This window comes from Dasypus novemcinctus, chromosome 12 (assembly GCF_030445035.2).
Source record: "Dasypus novemcinctus isolate mDasNov1 chromosome 12, mDasNov1.1.hap2, whole genome shotgun sequence".
In the NCBI taxonomy this organism is placed as follows: Eukaryota; Metazoa; Chordata; class Mammalia; order Cingulata; family Dasypodidae; genus Dasypus; species Dasypus novemcinctus.
The window spans coordinates 65,858,361-65,880,370 of record NC_080684.1 but is presented as its reverse complement, the minus strand read 5'-3'; the positions used below and the strand labels follow the sequence as shown (position 1 = coordinate 65,880,370).

Sequence of the window (22,010 nt, the reverse complement as noted above, 5' to 3'; positions counted from 1 at the left end):
TCTTGGAAACCATCTTCTGCTTACTTGGGCTTCTTTTAGGAGGAAATTGTTACCAAAGTTTACTTTTTATGATTATTTTGAATGAATTTGGTTCCCAGTGAGTAGTCATAGTGATAAGTTTGGACCTGAATTTACTTCCAAACTTCTGCAACAACGGAGACCCTACTAACACACAGGAGGATCAGAGATACCTGTTCAATGTACTTTCTTGTAATCTGATAAAATTTGCAAAAGTAGAGAGAGTAAAGGTCTGATAATCTCAGGGTCATCCTGGGCAAATTACATCTCTCTAATCCCTGGTTTCCCTTAAGTGTAAAAAAAACTTTTTTTTAAAAAAAAGGAAGAAATATATCCTCTTGAATAGAGTGTTTAAGATCAAGATTAAACAAAAATAATAATGTGAAAGCCCTCTGTAACATGAAGCAGTTATACTTTTGCAAAATGATATTAAGATTGTATCAAGATATCACTAAATCAATATACATATAAAATGTTCACTTCCTATAGGTAGGGTTTTTTGAATAGTTGTCACAGAATCCATAAGGCCCAAAAATCAGATAAGTATTTACTGTTTTGCCCTCTAAAGAGAAAATTTGCCAACCTCTGATGTTAAGAATAAAGTATGGTGATTCTCATTCCAGGTCAGTACACCTCACTGTTTGACATTTCATAAGAGTATTTCTTCAGTTTTTTTCTCTTAATTTCCCTATAGATGATGTCAAGTTAACTTCTCTAAGGAAATCAAGCTCTTTTTCTTACACAGAACAAGGGATCAAAGTCAATTTATAATTATATGCATAAAATGACAGCACAGCTAATATAAAAATGACATCATTCCCTATTCTAGTGTATTTAATTATTTCCTTAAGAATTAGAAAGTAAGATTTACTTCTGAGAAACTCCATTTCAGATTATTAAATGTAAACTGTATTTAATTTTAAAAGATAATGAAAAAGATGACTTCAAACACTCATGATAATCGGGAGACATGAAGGTATTTATTTTAAATGCAAATAGATTCCCCTGAAAGGGGAAACACAAAACATACAGTGCACTTGAGTTTGCACTAAACATGTAGTCCTCAAAGATCAGTATTGTAAGCACTTTGGGATTTAATCTGTTGTTCCTGGAAATGAGGGATTTAATATCTCCAACAATAAATATATCATTCCAGTCAGATTATTTCAAAGACAAGGAAAGTTATGACTCTAACAAAAACAAAAGAACAAAAACAAAAATAAAACCGTGATTAGCAATAACATTATTTTTTTAATTATGCTTACAATTAGAATAATAAACTTGGGTTCCTCAAGTGGCCCATTTTTGGAAAACAACCCCTGATGAGGTTAAATGACTTGTTCACAATTACACAACTAGGTAGTGGCAGAAACTGTGAGAACCCAGTCCTCCTGATTAGAACTGCAGGACTTCCGTCATTCTGCCATATGGTCATACATTTCACAGCTTGTTCCCTTTATCTCTGAAATCACAACGTCTCTCAAACCTCTAACATTTTTCAGAGGCTCTCATGTAATTTCTTTAGAAAAAGGTTACCAGCTGGATGCAAAGGTGGGGGCTCAAACCCTCTTCATATAAACCTGATGTAAATCAGCAAAATGTCTTACTGGCATATTAACGTTTTATAGAATTGTTCTCCAATAATTAACTTCATGTCACTGCTATTTAAAGCTCTTCAGGGAATCAATTTGCCTCTAGGAAGTAAGCTGGGACATACTTTCAGGATGTCTATTTCCTTAAACAGGTAAAGAAATACTCTAAATTCAGTCCCCTCTTTAAGTATGTTTAGTTTGTCTAGAAATATATTTATTTTTTTCAGAAAGGTAATGGAACGGAAATTGGTTTAACCCAGATTTTACAAGCCCCTTTACCCTTTGATAAAACTCCTGGTCAAGTTTTGTTGTGTTGGGTTTTTTTTTTAAGCCAATTTCATATTTTAAATATATTCTAATTATTTCTGCATGTGCAAGACATATGTAAAGCAATACTGACAGACAAGCATATGGGAAAGAATAAGCAGTACCCAAATTCATATTTACACTGTAAACCACTGTTACTCATTCAAGAATCAAGGGTTGCATGTATCAAACACACAGCCAAGAATGCAATCAAATGCTGACAAAAGATTCTTACTCCAGAAAATTGCATTTATGCAGGGGCCTACAATTTATCATTTTGGAAAAACAAATTAAGGATCCAAGCATTCTAATCCACATATAGCCCTAAAGAAAATACCATGATTACCTCAACTCCATCATCAATTTGTTAAAGACTAAATAAGACAGGCAAGCATACTGAAGACACTGAAAATATTCGGTGGTTTCAGTAAAACTTTAAGTAGTTTAATGACTCTCATTCAAGGTCAAAACTTTTCTCTACATATCCTGTAAAACTTGAAAAGCAAAACAAACCAAAAAAAAAAAAAAGCCAAAAAAAACCAACAACTTTGAAAAAGGGTAACTATGGCCCAAAATCCCTTATCCTTAACTCTAAAATATAGAATGTTCTAAAAATTGAATGTTTCTAAGTTTGGCACCCAAATACACTTGGCTTCAAAAGCTGACCTGTTGGGGTGATGAATGTAGTATAAAATAAGATTGTGGTGATGGAACTCTGTGAATATACTAAAAACAAATGAATTGCACAGTTTAAATAGATAAAATATAGGAATTATATCTCAATAAAGCTGCTAAAAAACAAAACAAAACTGACCTAAACCGACATGAGGCTACATATAATCTTTATTTCTTTATTTATTCCACTTACTGTATATATTCATCAATTTCCCTGAAGAAATAGTATATGTTTTTATTACAAGGCATTGCCTTGTTAGGGGCATTTATAATGAAGTATTTATGACCCCTGTTACCTTTGAGTAATCTTTAAAAATTCAGAATTCTGAAATATCTGGCCTCAAGGGTTTTGGATACTGAATTGGAAAATGCATAGTCCTCTTTTGTAAAGAGGAAAGGCTGGATTCTAAAGCAGTCTTTACAATACATACCAAAACAAGACATGCAATGTAGTATGTACTAAGACACATGAGCACCTCTTGGCATCACAGGATTGCCAGTAATTCTAAACCCTATTATATTTTCATGAAAAAATTTGGGAAAAAGCATTTTTATCTAATTACTCAACAACCTCTCTCATTCAGACACAGCCTCTCCCTTATAAAGCAGTTAGCAATGTACTATATGTCAAGGACACATAAAAAGATTAATAGGGTTAATGAGCATGGGGTAAAAATAATGACCACATAAGGTTATTATAATGGTTAAATTAGAAAATAAATGGAAATTAATTCCAAGAGATCTGGGTGTCTCTTTTCTTCACTACTTTATCCTCAGCATCTAGAGCAGTGCTATACTACCTAGCAGTCACTCAGTAAAGAGTTATTAAAAATGAATTAAATAAGATAGGATCTAGCAAATTTCTTGGCACATGACAGGCATTGAAGGGAAAAATGGAAGTTGAGTCTGAATCCAAATGAAATGCACAGTATAAAATGGTTTAAGATAAAAAATTTAAAAAAACAAACGAAAACCCTGGATGAGCTGAATTATTTAGAGGCCACTACTTTTCTGTCAGGCTAAATAAATTTCTGATACTTTGCACAAAGTAATATAGTTATTGAATACACATATCTTATGCTTCTTAAAGGGTTGGGATAATATATTATCCATCTTTGTATTTTTAGCACCCATACAACGCTATTGTGAGTGAGAAAACAGATTATTTGTATTTAAAGCAATTGTAGATAAACAACATTGTTACCAAGGTCAACTAAAATAAGAGAATTGCTCTTTCAAAATACTGTTTATGTATCTTCCATTTTAGCAAAATTGTTGGTAAGGCCATGAGCTTTGGAGTCAGACATCTAGAATGAGATCCCTTCTCCACTATGTACTTACTATATGTGAATTCTTAGGCAAATTATTTCACTTCCACAAGCCTCAGTTTCCTTATCTGTAAATGGGGTTAATAATACTCTTACAAAGTCAAACAAAAAAGTGCACAGAAATCACTTCACACAGTGCTAGCACAGGTAAGCCTTGATAAATGGGAAGGGTTATCATTGTTATAACTGGCTCTGTGTATATGGAAATGAAGGATAATGAATTCAAACTGGTTACTTCTCTTCCTCAATATGGAAGCCAGCACAACAGTGGAGAAAATTATAAGATGTGCAAGGAATCAAAGACTACAAATTAACCTATCTAAGGACCAGCAACTTCAGGTGGCTGTTCTGACAACATAAATTCATTCCTTTTCTCTCTCCACCAGCCCATTTTCCAATTGGCACCTCTACATTTTCTCCTTTCTTGCTATTTTACTTTCAAAGTACATCCATTTTTAGAGTCATCCTCGCCTTTTACATTAGCATTGTCACTCATTCAAATATTCACCCAACAGTGAGAAACTGAAGTCATATTTTATGGTCAAATGAAACTTTAAACATCCACTAGTGGTGGTGTTTTTTTAAAATTTTATGAGTAAAAGAATGAATGATACACAACCAGCTGATGTGTCTACTGCTAATGCCTAAAATTCGCCTTACTCCCTGAGTTTGTGCAGTAGCGCATGCCTTGGCAAGTTGGAAGAGTGTGTAAAAGAGCTGCTCTCGTATTTATAACTCTCTACTTCTAGACTAGAGGTTCTTAACCTTTTTGTTTCAAGAACCCCTTTGCCAGTCAGGTGAAAACCATGAACCCCTTCTCAGAAGACAGTGGCAGATATTATTAGTTTTATGACACTCGACAGCATGTCTTTAAATTAAATTTTATTATTCAAAATGATGTTTTATTACTTTCCCATAACTTCGATACCTGGTAACACAGTTCAACATCTATTCAAAATAGTCCTTTTCGGCAAACATTTAGAAATAAGAGTTTTCCCACAGGATCATAAAACCATCTCCCCCATCCTTACCAACCTTTTTGCAGGCAATTATCCACTGCACTCAGAACACACTACATCAAAATAAAAATCATACTAAGTCTGCACTATACTGTGTATTATTTAATAAATATATCACAGCCGTACCAACACGTCCCCACAAGAATAATGTTTTTCTGAATTTTCAATTCAAGCTCATGGGCCCCCTGAAATCTTCCCATGGACCCCTGTTCTAGATTAATTCCAGATTCAACATAATTAAAAGAGCAGACCCCTCTTTAGAGAGTAACATAGTTCAAAAAATGCCATACTGTTATTAAATGAAAAGAACCAAATTAAAAGAAAAATACATGTGCTGATAGTCTCCGTGTTATACTATACTCTTGGTTGCTACAAAAGTAAAAATTCCATCTGAATGCAGGCTTAAATCAAGCTGGACCTCTAGGCTGACAAAACACAAATACTTAAGGCCCTCATTGAGGTTATCTGCAGTCAAATACATAAATAAATACAGGTAGGGGAGGGGTAAGGCCAGGTGGGGTAGCAAGACCAAACAAAAACCAACAACTCAATTTCTACAGGAGGCCTGGAATTAGAAACATAGAAAAAAAGAGAAGCTACGGTGGGAAAAAAAAGACTAGAATCTTGACAAATGATGAACATGAGTACCCGGGAGTCCACTTCTAGTTTCCAGCCACAAATGCCTAGTTGAAAAGGTCCATAGTAAAATGTTTCTAAAATTTAAAGGAAGGGAGGCACTGAGTGCAGGAACACAAGCACTGGACCTGGACCGGGAGGGAGCATTCAGTGTTGGCTCTTCTCGGAACTAATCCTGTATCTAATTTTTGTGGGCCTCAAATTCTGCTAAAAGAGAGGTGTGAGGAAGAAGGAAAAGGATGGAAAAGAAAGGATGGGAGAGAAATGAGGGGAGTTAGGTAAATGGCTTCTAATCTCAATCTCCAGCCTCCAAATCTTCTGTTTTTATGAAAATTTTATGTTTAATAACAGATTCTGAATATACCTCAGAGGGTCCCAAACCTAATTATTCATCAGAATCATAGGGAGAGCTTTTAAAATACAGATTTTTTGACCACACCTCTCTATCAGCAACCCCTCAAGCTCTTAAAAACAAAAAGTAAGCAGACCAAATATTCTTATTCAGTCTATCTAAGATTGGTGTCACAATCGCTAATTTAAAATAATCCCCCCTCCCAAAATAAAATAAAATACTTCCCCACAAGAGGTCTGATGATCATCCAAGTTTGTTATATTCAAAGGATAATTGGGATAAATCCTAAAGTCTTTTCAAAGTAAACAGCCGCTCTCCCATTTCACATATTATGTTAATTAAATCAGATCTTTAAATATTGGATTTTTGAAATCAAAACAATGTTATCATTAGAGTTGTCTCAGCAAGACAAAGTTGCTAAGATTAAGGTTTCTATGAAATAAAATATTGGGCCTGAGAAGTATTAAGGAGTCAAAAACATTTTATGAAATTACTGGCACCTAGGAAATAGGAATTAAGTTTTGTCACTTTAAAGACAAAACTTTCTGCCTTCAGTCCTCTCCCTAGTTCTTAGGGAAATAAACTGAACTGTTAAACAAAAAAAAAACAACCTCAGTGATTCCCTGAAATGGTTTGTTATAATAGATTCTGGAATCAGCTGCAACAATATTGCCTGCCAGTTTGGGGAAAAATAGGAGGAGGAAAGAGATTAACATTCACCTTCAGGTGATACCAGTGCTTCCTCTTTCTCAAAAGAATGAAACTTGAACGCTGCAAGCTATTGCAGCTACTGAACTAAGCTTCCTTATTATAAACGGGGCTAAAAGGAAAAGAAACAGGGTGGCAGGGGGAGGAGAAAAAGAAAGCCTATCTCCCCTCCACTTTCAGATATATAAGCAACAGCACCCTCCTGAGCCCAAAGGGGTAAAAATCAGGCTTATAAAAGTATGTGGTGATAGCAAGGTTTTAGAAATGGCAAGGGGGCCGGGGGGTGGGGGAGTCGGAAGGGTATTAAAGACTGACCTATATATACTTGTTTATAATCAGCAAAAGAAAAATTTAATTTATCAAATCTGTTCAGAAGAATTCTCCTTGAAAAAGATTCTTCCTCAAACTACTTGACATCATCAACATTAGTGAGCAGGATGGCAAACACTCCATTTTTTGATTGACATTTTCCTGTGCATTCCATTAACAAGCCTATGTGGTTCTGGAAAAGCCACAGCCATGCTCTCTGAAGGATCCACAAAATGCCAGGTAAGAAGTCCACTACTATTGCCGCTGCTGAAACGCAGTAAACTGCTAATTGACAACAGTGATACTCACCATAGGCAAAGAACTGGGCTATCTCCACACCTAACAACAATCCTGCAAGGTAAATATTATATTCTTGATTTTACAGATCAAAATCAGTTACACAGTTACACTGATTTTCCAAAATGTTTACTAATTTACCCAATGTCACACAGCTGGGAAATGACAAGTTTTGATTTAAATCTAAATCTGTAAGCTCTAGATCCAGGACCTTTTCCACAATAGCTTGACTACACACATATGCATGAGCCAAACACACAATGGTCATTCAAAGTAAACAGTTCTTTTCACAGTATTAAATATTTTTAATTTTTTATCTCAGTATATCATGAAATCTTAAGAAGAAAAGAAATTATACTCTAGAAAACACATAAACTGGCAAAATTTTGCCTGAATCTTCATGTTAGAGGGAATAAAAATTCTATGCAGTATGTTTTCCATTTCAGAAAAGCTATGGAAATACACTCAAGCCACTCATTTATAACCTTGGTATAATCTGACTACATTATCAATGTTTGTATTCATGCAGTTTGTTTTGGTGGAACAAACAACAGATGCACACACTTTCACATATAGGACAGACCCTATTATAGAGGAGGGAATTTACCATCTACATATTAAAAGCTAAGATAATGCCCTTAATAGGCTGAACAACAGCTGTAAAAACACAAAGGTAACACAATTAAAATATCAAGTTTTTAAAAAAATGTTCTTTTTAAACACAAATTTAACTTTTATTAAACACTCACAATTGATATTGCATGTAATCAAGGCCTCTATATTTAATGTACTTGGTATGTACCTTATGTTTAGCAATATGGTAATGAAAATCCTGGCTATATTTTCCACTTCTCACTCATTTATTTTTTTAAATGTCCTTCATTTTACTCATGTTGTTCCTGCCAATTTCTCTGAACTTTACATTAATCATGAGCAAAATGATAACCCATATCAAAAACGCAGACATCCCAGATTCCCAGATCATATCAAAGAGAAGTATTTATGGTCTTTGCATTGTTTTTGATTCCCTGAAATTAAATGAATAAACATGTGGAAAAAGAAAGTGTCCTTTGGAACAGAAACACTGACTTCACTAATCAAGGCCATAATTACTGTAGAAACATGTATTAAATTCTGAATTCATGCTATTTCAGTTGATGTAAGAGTTATAATCAGACCAACAGAGCATACCAGAGCCATCTGGGTGCTGCAGAATTGTAAGAACAAAGTGGGAGAACAAGGGCACATCGACCTTCCTGCCACCTAATCATCACAGACTTTTACATTAGAAGGAGCTCCTACTCCCTTTGGATTTCTTACTCTTTTTGAAGAACAAAATACTGTGATCAATAGGTATGAAATCTCAATGCTTAAAAAAATAGCATATACAACCTTAGCATGATGTCACACTTTATATTTAACTATCGATAAACTTGATTTAATATTCAGTTTTATCCTACCCCTCTCTCTACCGCCACCCTACCACATTCCTGCCTTTTAAGTAATCTCCAATGCACTCATGGAATCTGGCTTTCTATAGCTTAAATTTCATTTGAGAAATCAACACTGAATTAGCTTTTCCATTGTTCCAGAACTTAAGACCTAATCTGACTCCTAGGCAAGGACAACAGATTTCAAATTTGTGCAAACCCCACCATTTCCTGTGAAATTGTCAGCACAGAATTGACTGAGTAACTTGAAAATCAAGAGATCCCCGCATTCAATTTGATTCCTCCGAGGCATCAGGTTATCGAAAATTGAGCCGAGTGATGTAATATGCATCTCAGACACGGTGTTATGAGAACAGCATAGACGATTTCAATAAGACTCATTATTTATTCATCACAAGGTCCAATTTAGGTGTCATTTCCACTGATGGTGTATTGAATTAACTGGTTGAAATTCAGTGCTGATAGAGCATTTTATTTTGTTCTGTTAAAAAAAAAAACCCTTTTGAAAAATTTTTCAGTCGTCATTATAAAAGAGTACAAAACAAAGGGATTTTGTACTTGTGGCCATTCATGATAATATCGGAACATGGTTCAGCAATTCTGGAGAGCAGACACAGGAGAAAGCCCTTAAGGACTCCTGTTTTTCTCATTAGGGGTATATAATAATATGCCAAATAATAATACTGAGTGAAAAAGTAATATAATGCTAGTCTTCAGAAAATAAACGTCTTTTCAATGCTAAAAAAATGAGAAATTCACAGATATGAGACACACTCAGTGAATACGATTTAAACCTTATCTTGTGAGTCTGATGATTTGTCCCCTGACCAAAGAAACCCTCCCTCGGGTTTAGGGGAAGGAATGAGAGGATGTTTCCCGAAGGCTGCAAGATGGAGCTGGCCTCCACATTCCTAGGCTCCTCCCACAGAACAGCAAAAGCGCAGGTATACTAAAAAACCATGCCTTGTCTCCCAACATTGTTGGAGCCACTACATACCTTAACAGGCCCCTACATACACAGGACCTTGTAACAGCCTACCTTTTCAGCCTCACTTCCCTCTATAAACTTCAGGCACTCTACCTATCTGCCAAAACAACTGTCCAGTGGTCCCCAATCACTTCCTAGGAGTTCCCCTCTGTGCATTACTCAAGTGGTGCCCTCTACTCTTCCTCCCCTCTCCAATTACAAATGCATAAATCCTTACTATCCTTCCAGGAGCTGCTCAAATATCTGAGTCCAGAAGGCATTTCCTCATCCCCTCTGCTGAAAGTAACCTCCCCTTCCTGTAAACTCCCTAGTACTCCCAGTGCTTTCCTTGCAGCCCTCACCTCTTTTCAGCTTAAATTTCTGTTCTTTCCTTACATGTCCTATTCTCAATTTCATATGCGTGTATGAAGTCCTTAAAAGGCAAAATCTTGTTGATTCATCTTTGAATCCCCACATCTCCTAATACAGTGCGCCTTGCAGAAAGATGAAGATATTTAAAAAATGATAACTTGTGAATGGGTGACTTTTCTTTCATGGGGTTCAAACACAGCACTACAGATACTTGCAACGGTAGTCGGAGAGTTTCTCAAATTTAAATTATTCGACCTGAACCTGAACTGCAACTGGAATACAGAATCTCCTATAATCAGCTGAGTAGAGGAGCCAACCTATAGAATATAGTGCCTTATTAATCTTTGACTTCCTGAATCTTAAAATATTTTTGAACCTTGACTTTATTTGTGGTGTTATCTGGTAAGCAGTGTTGGCAGCAGTTGAAAGTTTTATAGGACTACAGGTCATGAATATTAAATGCTACAAGTTTAGTGGGAGGAAATCCAAATTCATTTGTAAGTGCATAACAAATAGTCAGCCCTCCAATTTCAATAAGGCTAGGAAATATTGTGATCAGATTCCGAGTATCTTGCTATATCTGGAATCACACAAAGTCAAGTACAAGGGAAACGAAAGGAAAGAAAATCATAAAGAATGGGAACACTACTTGAAGTAGAGTGGCAAAGATTCTGATTGGAAAATCAAAAACAGCAAATATATCATATTTCACTCAGTGCAATAGATGTGAGGGTCACAACTTGAGCAAAACCGCAACCTAGTCTAGAGAGAAAGGACAAAACCATAAATGATAGCAGATTCTGCCAATGCCATCCGCAGCAGCTAATCAAATAAAAAGGCACATGTGGATTCAATGTACAAAGACCTGTAGGCCATGTGTCTCCCTTTTCATGCTCTTCTATACATAGGGAGCCACACAAAATAGTCAGCTATACAGAAGCACCACATTTAAAATCCTTAGGGTTCAAACAGGACAGAACCAAAATACTTCAACAGAACATAAATGCCCACCCTTGGAAAACCATTCCCAATATAAAACCTCTCAAAGGTTTAAAAGTGTAGGGTTCCTTGTTAGTAGGGTCTGATTACTACATCCTAAAATAGAACCAAGCTTGCATAATAGCAAAATAAAGGTAAACTTCATTCATCATAAGCACCCTCCATCATTCACATGCCATTTAGCATTTAAAAAAAAAAAAAGGTTATTTCCACAAAGACAGAACTCATTTTACAAAAATGGCAGTGCCTCCCACTTCCCCTTCTAACAACTAGTCTCACCTTGTTTAACTGAAATAGTCACAATATTTAATTTTAAGAAAAAGGAGGTTGCTCAGGTAATGCACATCTTGGAAGCAACTAAAACAAAACAAAGGTGTAGTCACCTTCAGAGAAATTCTGAAAAGATCAAAATAAAGAGGTGTCATTTTTCCAGATTATCTTGGGCTATTATTAGATTTGCTACATCGACTTTTAGATTTACTCCCCCCCCCACCTGTAACTGAATAAGTGATTATTAGGCTAATAAAGGGGGAAAAGATGTTTCCACATTAGAACAGTTAACAGATGTTAAATAAGCAAAGAAAGTGGCCAAAAGGTAAGCCATGACTAATGCTGGGTAAGTAAGAAAAATGTTGCCTTTACTGATTTTATTACCCATGTACCTCCTGGGGTCATAAGAAGCTTGTAAAAAGTTTTGTGGGCAGATAAAAGTCTAGTATTTATTTGCAAATGTAGTTTAAGTGCATTTCAATGTTGTTGGGTTTAATTTCTTATTTTTTGACCACATAAAACTAAGTAAATGAAAGTAATCTAAGGAATGCTAAAATGATCATTTGGGGAGAGGTCAAGAAAATTTCTTTTTCAGCATTTTCCTAGTGTGCATATCTCCTAATCCTATCTTCCAGACCCTACTAAACCAGGAGTGAAATTCTCCTGGGTTGAAAATGGGAGAGCACAGGATTTCACTTTAATATTTCAGGTGCATACTTTAAACAGGTAACTCAAATAAGTGTGAATTCAATAATTTAATGAGTGCCTACTATGTGCCAAATGCTGTGCTAGATGCAGGAAAACACATTAAATGGAATCTGCAAGCTAAGAACTAGGACTATTTTAAAACACTGATATTTATTCATATATATTTTAAACACTTCATATTTCATGTTTTCTGGCAGTTTCTAACTATTGATAAAATTATAGTTTCATTTGTTCATTCTACTTCCCTCAACAAGCATTTATTAAATAAGTTGAATGTGTTAACATTTTAATGCATTGAGAACAAAGCACTCGAGTGTTTATTAAATACTAAATAAAATATCTGCTCTATGCCAGGTACTTATTATTTCCCACACACTTTATCAAAGAAAAATATAACATTGTAACATTCATATGTCCTTTGCAGTATCACAGAATTCTTATCCATAATATGGACTCATGCATCAGTTATATGAGTCATATAAGAAGAGTAAAAATCTGACAGCATAGGATTCTGGTGAAATTTGGCCATCCCAATTATTTGTTTCACCCAAACAGCGTTTATGGTTTTGTTTAAAATTGGTAATCAAATTTAAAAACAGGAGCTGTCACAGAAAAATCCAGATTTCTGTCTTCTTAGAAAAATCTTAAACTCTACCAAGCTGAAATGTGCACTTTCTTACTGGAATAATGGGGAGAACATGCCCTCTCTAGTTCACCCCACTCCCCACTGCATGGCCTTGGTAGACATCTGAGTTTGGGGACCAAGTCTGATTCTGATAAAAGTTATAGAACTGGGAAGCAGATGTGGCTCAAGTGATACAGCTTCTGCCTACCATATGGGAGGACCTGGGTTCGATCCCTGGGGCCTCAAAGAAGAAGAGAAAGCATGCCTATGCAGCAAGCCAGTGCCCACATGAGTGCCTGCGTGGTGAGCCAGTGCCAGCACAAGTGCCCACACAAGTGCCCGCATGGTGAACCAGTGCCCACACAAGTGAGTCATGCAGCAAGATGATGACGCATCAAAAGAGAGACAAGGGGAGAGTCAAGGTGAAGCACAGCAGAAACCAGGAATTGAGGTGGCGCAATTGACAGGGAGGCTCTCTCCACATCAGAGGTCTCCAGGATTGAATCCCGGTGAATCCTAGAGGAGAGAAAATGAGAAGAGAAGACAACACAGACAGAAAAAACAGCAGGGCAAGAGGAGGGGAAGGGAGGAAAATAAATAAGTAAATAAATCTTTAAAATGAAAAAAAAGAGTTACAGAATTGAAATCACCAATACTGAAGAGAGAATCTGAGTATGGTCACTATGGTAAAAATATTACTGACAAACTATAAAAATGAAGTCTTGCTCCTCTGGTTCTAATAATCTCAAGATTTCAGAGGACCACCATTTTTTGGGTTTTGAATATTTAGCCCATTCTTTAATTTGCATAACAGAGTTGAACATTTGTGCACTTTAGTTTTCTGTTTATATACAAGTTATGTTTTAATAAGGCAGGGAAGTTTATTCATCCGGCAAACCATAATAACTATGATGCAGAGTTAATTGGTAAGATATTTAAGATGATTAGTCTTTTAAGGTTAAAAATTACCTTCCAAAGTCTTGTAATCCATTTCCTTCAAAAAGAATCTCTTCTAATCCACCCCAGGCAAAGAAATCTATATATTTTAGAAAGAGAACTATGGAATTTTCTATAACTTCCATATGTAATCTATGCCAGTGCATACAAACCTTACAGTCATGAGATGCTAACTAAAAGTTTGCTTAAATTTGTATGCTTCAGCATTAAGGCAATTCTTAACCATTTCTTATTTTATATGCTTCCAAACCACCATGTGGTTAAAGATTACTAGAAGTTTACCTTTTGGCCTTCTCTTTCTTAAGCTAAAGAATTACAATTTCCATTGATTTGTCTTCATTCCCTTCAACTAATATGTGTTAGGTACCTTCTGAATATGGAGCACCCAGCTCACACTGAAAAACCTACAAAGCATTTTCCTGTGTATTTTTTTCATATAATCTTCACAACAATTCTAGGAGAGGACAATGACTGTGTCCATTTCCAGGTAAAGGAACAGATCATAGAACTAACCCAAAGTTACTGAGCCGGTGTGAGTTAATATTCAATTCCACATATTTTTCTTTCTACTGTGCAGTCATGGGACTGTACATCTGACTATGTATCTCTTTGCTCATCTTCACACCTTCAGAGTATAGTGAAAAGATCACTTGATTGTCAGAAATATGTATTTGTGCCTAGCAATTTTCTTTTTCTGTGTGACCTTCACCTCTCTGGCTCTCTATAGCTCCACTGGAAATAAAGGGACTGACATAGATGATCTCTGTAGTTCTTTACAAATCCCTAAAATCTGCTCTCCCAATGTTCTCAGTCAACTCACTGGCCCAACACTTAAGAATAAGAGAAAACACTAAACTGAGATAGCAAATATTGAACAAATGGTCCTGCTGCTCCACAGCTACCGTTGCTCCTGCCTGGCCTATAAGCAGTGGTTGTCAGAAAGCTTGGGCAAGCTCCCATTTGGAAACTTCTCAGGACGCTGAACTTTCAACAGTATTAAGTCCTTTCCTATAGCAAAAGGAACTTTATGCTTTCTACCCTGAGGAGTTCCTTCACCACTGGCATTTCTCATTTTCTTAAGCCACAGTTTCATGAGTGAGGTTGCCAGATAAAATGCAGGGTACCCAGTTAAATTTTAATTTCAAATAAATAATGAATAATTTTTTATTCTGTCCTTGATAATATGCCTAGAGAACTGAAGAAAACTTTAAAATGCCCATTAAAAAAAAGCAAGTCCAAAACTGACATATCAAATAATTTCCTTATTCAGGAGATGATCAAATGGAAATCAGTGTAAGAAATTACAATGTGTCACAGACTATCAAAGTGAAGCCCTGAAACAGCCAGTGTCTGCACTCATCCGTTACTGGTAGAACTTGTAACCTCAATGACATGACAATCTCCATAAGAACAAGGCCCATGAATTATACTTATTTTCTTTGTATTTCCAGAAAAAAACAAGAAAGCTTGTTATTGTTGATGACAACATTTTGGAAGTAAAGAAGATTATTATTCTTCCTAAACATCTCCTTGAAAGAATCATTACAATTGATTTGAAACTGAGGGCTTGACTTTCAAACCATATGTTGTTTTCAAGAGCCCAACCAGAGTGTTCCTTTAAAGTTTCAGCATTTAGATGAAATCACAAAAAACTTCATCAAGCACTTGATGCTTGAGTTCTAACTGAAAAGGTAATGCATACCCCACAGAGCAGAAGCACAGCAGTTGATTACTCTGCCTAATAGGTGAAAAAGTTAACAATTTTTTATATATATATAAATGCTTTGGCTTCTATCTTCCATCTTTTTCTCTATTTCAATGTCTTCTCAATTCAATTTTAAGTGAAACTGGAAATTAAGGGGAGAAAAAAAGTAGTCAAAACCAGAAAACTTGCTTTCTCTGGGCAAGTATCCAAAACTATAATTTCTCACTTAAGTGTCCAAGAGGAAGGCAGGGATTTGTCTAAAACAGAGCAGAGGTTTGCAAACATTACCCAAGTTTCAGTCTGGATACTGAAAGTCAATGCAAAGGTGAATTTATTCTGCTTGTGGGAGGACAGGAGATGGAAGGGAAGACAGCCTCTCAAGATGCCATCATTTCTCCATTGCGTCCCCTTAACACTCTATTGGAAAACTGTTCACTTGTCTTTAAGAGTTTAGGGATCATTTTGGTGACCTTCAAACAACAGGGCATTTGAAACTAGTAAGGGAATAGAAAAAGATAAATACTAAACCCTGAAGCAAAAGGTCTAAACTGACCTCAGGGCAAAACTTTTAATAACCTCTTTATGTTTTGACTTCTCTATTCTTACATACTACAACAAGGAAAAGGTGATTATGATTCATTGTTTAAGAATTTGAGTTTCCAGTACACTGCACACAGGGGATGTTTTCCAAAATCAACTCAGGAAAAGTAATATTAACAAATGGCAGAGGATTTCCCCTTCGTAAAGTCTAGCATCCAGCTCTATTATCAGCTATGTTATTTTTACACACACACATTATAGGCAATTTATTGCATTTTAGAGAATTTGGGGGGAGGGAAATACAGAATAGTCAAAAGATACACATTCTTTACAAGGCAAATTATTCTTCTACCACCTAAGAAATCATGAAACTAAGCTAAGAAACCCAAGAAATAAAACAACCAGTGATTGAAAGGCAGCTAGTAGACAAAGGTGAAAAGGACATTCTCACTTACCAAAGATCAAAAAGTAACTTACTTTAAACACTATCTGAAAAGGAACAAATTTGCTTTTCTAAATGGTGGCAGAGGACCAAGCAAGTAGACTACTCACTAATCTTAGGCCCGAGAGTCAACAATCACTTACTTTGAAAATAGCAGGTAAGATCTGTCTCATTTTCAGTCTGTGAAAGACAAAGACATCATAAACTGCTGAAACTGCAAGAACAGTCACTCCTTGTTCTTTCCACAACATGCTGCATCCTGCACACAGTCCAGTCCCTAGGAACCAGCCCCAAGTCCTGGCTGAGTAGCCTCTTGTAGAACAGTGTTTAATGTAGCAGAGCAAGGAGAGGAGAAAGAAGAGACTGGCTCCGACGTCGGCCCTTCCCACAATTCCTGCCACTGCCTCCGTGTGAATGGGATGCGAGGCAAACATCAAGCCAGCCATGACGGTCCAGTATCCGTCCCCGAGGAGGGTCTTGGAGAAGCTTGTGAAGAGACCAGTGACTGCAGCATGCAATAGGACATTGACAAGATGGTAGCTCCAGGGATTCAACCCTCCAATGGCATGGTTCAGGCGGAAAGAAAGAGTGCAGAGAGGCCGGTAAGACTTGTGGCTGCCACTGTGGGTTAGAAGAGTCCCCCAAAAATCATTGTAGAAAATGTGTGTCCATGGAGTTTCTGGGAGAAGGTCCTGGTTAGTCTTGATAGCACGGCTAAAAAACAAAATGTTAAAAAATACTCATCAAATGTAAAGTACAAAGAAAAGAAATGAATACATGACATTGCTAAGATTTGGCCAGCCTCAGATTAGATATCTTGTGGCTTTATGATGGGGTTCCGGGTATGAGAGATTAATGCAATGAGGCCAGTCTTTCAGAAGATTTTTCACAAAGATTGAGTTCAGAGACACTTTTGTTCTCCCAATTACTCCCCTGAATGCTTATTAAAACCACAATTACCGTTATCTTTTTTCCTTAAAACTTTCTCCCTTACTTGAATGCAAAAAAAAATTTTTTTTCAAGAAAAAAATGCAGTTTTTGTAAGTGGTTTAATCTTTAGTGAGGAAGTTGTCAAACCAATGTTTATGAAAATCATCTTTACTGGCTAAAATTGCAAATTTCAGGCCCCAGTTTGATGTGGAGCCTATAAATCTGCATTTTAAAAAAAGCACAGCTCTAGGTAATGCTAATGCAGGGAAATGTGCTTAGAAGGTTAGAACTAACTCCTACTGGAAATAAATTTTAGATAGGATATCAGTACACAGAGCAATATTTCCCATACATAGAAATCACCTGGGGAATGCGTTAAAAGGTAGGTTCTGATTCTGTAGGCCTGGTAAGAGCCAGAGATTCCACAGTTCTAACTAGTTCCCCACCTGATGTAGATGCTGCTGGTCCTAGGACCACAATTTGAAGAGCAAGGGCCTAGGGAGCAACCTAGAACACAAACAGTGGCTCTCACCCACCCAAATGCTTCCCTGCCTCCTTCATCCTACTCAACTTTGGTTTTTCCCACTTCTAAGCTCTCACAGCATTTACCATCACATACAACAATCATTTTAGCATTGCATTGTCTCATTTTTTCAAGAACTAATAGTTTTAGGTCAGCATTCCTGGAACTTTCAAACAGATTTCAAGGAGGACATATTAATTGCTAAGGATTTGCTATCCACCAAGCACCATGCTGGTGTCCTCAGCTAAATTTTCTTATTGAGTCCTTATAACAACACACTGATGAAGTAGATATTTTCTACATTGCTCAGGTGTGGAAATTATTGTTGAGAAAGATTAATAACTGGCCTAAAGTCAGAGAAGTAGGAAACAGCAGTGGAGAACTTCAGGCTTGTGCTCTTTCCACTATGTGGGCTTCCCAAAATGTGATCCACATACCACTGGTGGCATATGAGAAAAAAGCAAACTTTGTAAAAAAAAAAAAAAAATGTTAATGGTTATGTTGATTTTAATGTGTATTAGAAAAAATATTTAACTAACATCAGAGCTGAATCTCAGAGATGTTTGGTCAGATGAAGTTGTTAAAATTTTCAAGTCAATGTAAAAAAAAAATATTACAGAATCAACAGTATCAGTGTATCTAGATAAGGTACAAATGTTGAAGGTGGTATGTAAATGACTCAGTTTGGAGGATCCTTGCCCTATGACATCATACTTCCTACAGAACAAGAAGGCATCTTGAGGGGAGCGGATTTGGCTCAACTGATAGAGCATCTGCCTACCATATGGGAGGTCCAGGGTTCAAACCCAGGGCCTCCTGACCCCTATGGTGAGCTGGCCCACATGCAGTGCTGATGCATGCAAGGAGTTCTGTGCCAGGTAGGGGTGTCCCCAACGTAGGGGAACCCCACATTCAGGAGTACACCCTGCAAGGAGAGCCATCCCACACGAAAAAAGCGCAGCCTGCCCAGGAGTGGTGCCACACACACAGAAAGCTGATGAAGCAAGATGATGCAACAAAAAGAGGCACAGATTCCCAGTGTCACCAACAAGAATGTAAGCAAACACAGAAGAACACACAGTGAATGGACAGAGAGCAGACAATGGCGGGGGGGGGGGGGGAGGGCAGAGGGAAGGGGAGAGAAATAAATTTTAAAAATATTAAAAAAAAAAAAGAAGGCATCTCAAGTCTTTGGCATCTCTAGTGCTCCTATCTCTGTATAGACAGAAGAGAGTCACAGAGAAAGAGGGAGTTGGAATAAGAGTCTCAAGGCACCTACTACATAATTTTGATAAGACCCTAAATTACTTAAGACTAGGATGATGAGATAGAAACCTCTTGCCTGGTATGACATCAAGGCTTTTTAAAGAAATGAAGAAGTCTGGGAATGAGTTGCTAAAGTTTAAAGGTAGGGAGGCCTCCTGATGACCTTCACCCCCAGCCTCTATACAAATTCTACCTTTTAATGGGAGGCAGGTACAATCCCAGGAACTTGGTCAGTGGCACCACATACTCTCCTTGGTAAGGCCCTCCCCTCCCCTCCTCTCCTGAAATTCCCAACTGAATACTATTGAAAGTCAGTTTTGGAAAGCTCCAGATCGAGAGGAAATTTTTACTGAGTCCCAGCTATGCAGTTTACCATCTGACTTCAAAAATAAGGAAATGTACCAGATTCCAACAGATTAAGTAACCCATCCAAGGTGACACAGGCAGTCAAAGTAGCAGGGCCACTATTCTAGGAAACATCAAAGAACTGGCAGAGCCGGTAAAACCGCTCCTCTAAATTGCCAGTTCCTGTGATCATAATAGTTTGACCTTCAAATCATTCAAAAAACACTTGTAATTGTTCATTTTCTTCTAGCAAAATAAAAGAGAAACCGCTGCTTTGCAGATATATACATGCTCCAGAGACGTGCTCCAGAGATATGAGTTCGAGAGATATTGCTGCTGTGCTGGCTTCCACTCTGATTATTAAACAAAGACTGAGATATAATCTACAAAGCATCTCTTATTAAGGCCTGCTTAATCCCACAAGCTCTGAAAATAGGTACATTTGGGGTTTAGAAAGATCAGTAGTTGCTAAGTTTCTACTGTGTGCCAAACACCATAGAGACTTTTTCAATATATATCTACTTTATTTATGAAAATGAGTTGATCTTTCTGAATGTTCAGTAAAAAGATTGAAGAGCTGTTAAAATCATATCTGAAGAAATACTCAGTATGACAGGATATTAGTTGTTCTCCAATAACTATCTACCCTTTTACCCTTTTTCCATACTAATAGAACTCCAATTTGTAGTGGGGTACTTGGCCACCTAGGAAAAAAGATTCTATTTCCTCTCTTCTCTAGCAGCTAAATATGGTCGTGTGACTAATTTCTGGCCAGAGGCACACAGCAAGTGCTATATAGTCCTTCCAGGAAGTGCCCTTAAAAGGAAAAGGACTGGCTTTCTCCCCTCCACCCTCACCCCCTTCCCACTGAGGGGAACACAGATGAAGGAGTTGGAGGAGCCATCTTGGCCCGCTGGGTGTCCTGAGGAATAGAAACAGTGCACAGCAGAGAGGCGCCATCGAACTAGGGAAATCAAGTCCTAGCTATGGTGTCCCTGGCACCACTTCCCTGTTTCTCGTGTATGAGAAATAAATTACTAGACTGTTTAACACTGTGATATTTTGGGTGTTAGTGTGACAGCGCAACCTAATCCTAAGTGAAACCTTTTAAGAGAGGAACTATATCACAGTGGTTTGATTTTTGGTTTTGATTTTGATTTTTACAAGTCTCCATGTATTGACTCTGCATTAAGCGAATTTCCATATAAATTGGCTTTTAAAATATTAGAAACAGATGTTATTCTGGATCCATTAAATTAAAATACCCTGCTATGACATTCATCAAGGGTCTACCCAGAAGTAATTGCTTAAGACTTGATGGGTTGTAATTAAAATTTAAAAGAAATATGAAAAACTGCCAAATTTGCCGAACAGCATCATCAGTGAGAGCTGATTTCAAGCAATTCAGAATGAAAGCCCAACTAGCCTCCGCTAAACATTAAATTAGATATCAATGTGAATTATACTAATATCAATGCCAAAAATCTCATACTTTCAAAGGGCAGTGAACAGCTCAATGGCAAAGGATTCTGGGGGATTTGTTAATAACAGTGAGGAAAGTTCAGAAGCACAATTTATTCTGGATAATACTTCACCTTTATAATGGCAGCTATATAAAGGATGGAGAATAATGTTCTCCAAACCAGGTTTTCCACATGCTATTAGTTCGATACCATAAACAACTCTGTAAAGAGTTTTTTTGAGGGGGGGAGGAAACATACTTTAAAAAATACTTTTTAAAGACTTCCATAATTTCTTATATTTACAGTAATAAACCTAGTAACCTGAAGCAGTCACAAGACATAATATATATCTAACTCTCACAAAATGAGGAAATTTCAAAATCTCATTATTTAATTATGAGAAAGAACTTTGATAGGGCAGTCTTGAATTTACACTGAAGAAAAAAAGTAAAGGGCAAGCAGTATTAATAAAACAAAAAAGGAAGAACAAGGAAACACCTCGCCCATTTGCAAAGTATACTACACTAACAGAGACTTCAGTAAGATAAAATTCTCTGCAGGGTGTCATCTGCTTAGGCAGGATTTTAATTAAGCTATTAATATTATGGCAAAAGAATATACTATAAAACTAAATTGTACTGGGCTTTAATATATAAGCCATGTCACACATGCAAGTCAGTGATAAGGGATGCATTATACCACCTCAACTCCATATTAAGAAAGATACAGTCAGAAAGGGCCTTAATAGAATCTGAGTAATCTGCCAGTGAAAGGAGGAGGACAGGTAGCCATTCAACACTAAGCTCAATAGATTTTGATCCATTTGCATTTTCTTATATGTGGCTAAAACAGAAATAGTAAAACCCCTTCTTTTACTAAAAGAATTTCAAGCTGATATTTTTCCTGAGGTTGTTTCTGTAAATTGGTGTCTAAAATTCAGAAAGACACTAAGGGTTTTGGAAGTTTTTCACTCCAGGAAAGTGGGGAAAATCAGAGCAGCAGATGGAGAAAGGAAACAACCATAGACAGAATTCTCCAGGGAACACATGACCAAGATTGTCTTTTGAAACAACAAGATATACTCTCTCATGTCTTCAAGGAGGTCTTAACCTGTGCCCAGTTTTGTTTATTTGTGGTTCTTTGCTTTTGCTGCCTTAAGATTCTTCCTTTAGGAAATGTTGACAATGGCCAATGCTACTGTAAAACT

General features: G+C 36.8%; 1 protein-coding gene across 4 annotated transcripts in view; it reads right to left on the bottom strand.

Annotated features, from left to right (window-relative positions):
- The window catches only part of TMTC2 (transmembrane O-mannosyltransferase targeting cadherins 2), a 456,130-nt gene that overhangs the window by 264,701 nt on the left and 169,419 nt on the right, over positions 1-22,010 (bottom strand). For 3 of the 4 annotated variants that reach the window (XM_004463553.4, XM_071218982.1, XM_058308504.2), the window contains exon 2: positions 16,420-16,990. The exons of the other annotated variant lie outside the window; for it this stretch is intronic. In XM_004463553.4, the coding sequence (XP_004463610.2) occupies positions 16,420-16,990 (571 nt within the window). The remainder of the gene's footprint in view (positions 1-16,419; positions 16,991-22,010) is intronic. 4 annotated transcript variants of the gene reach the window in all.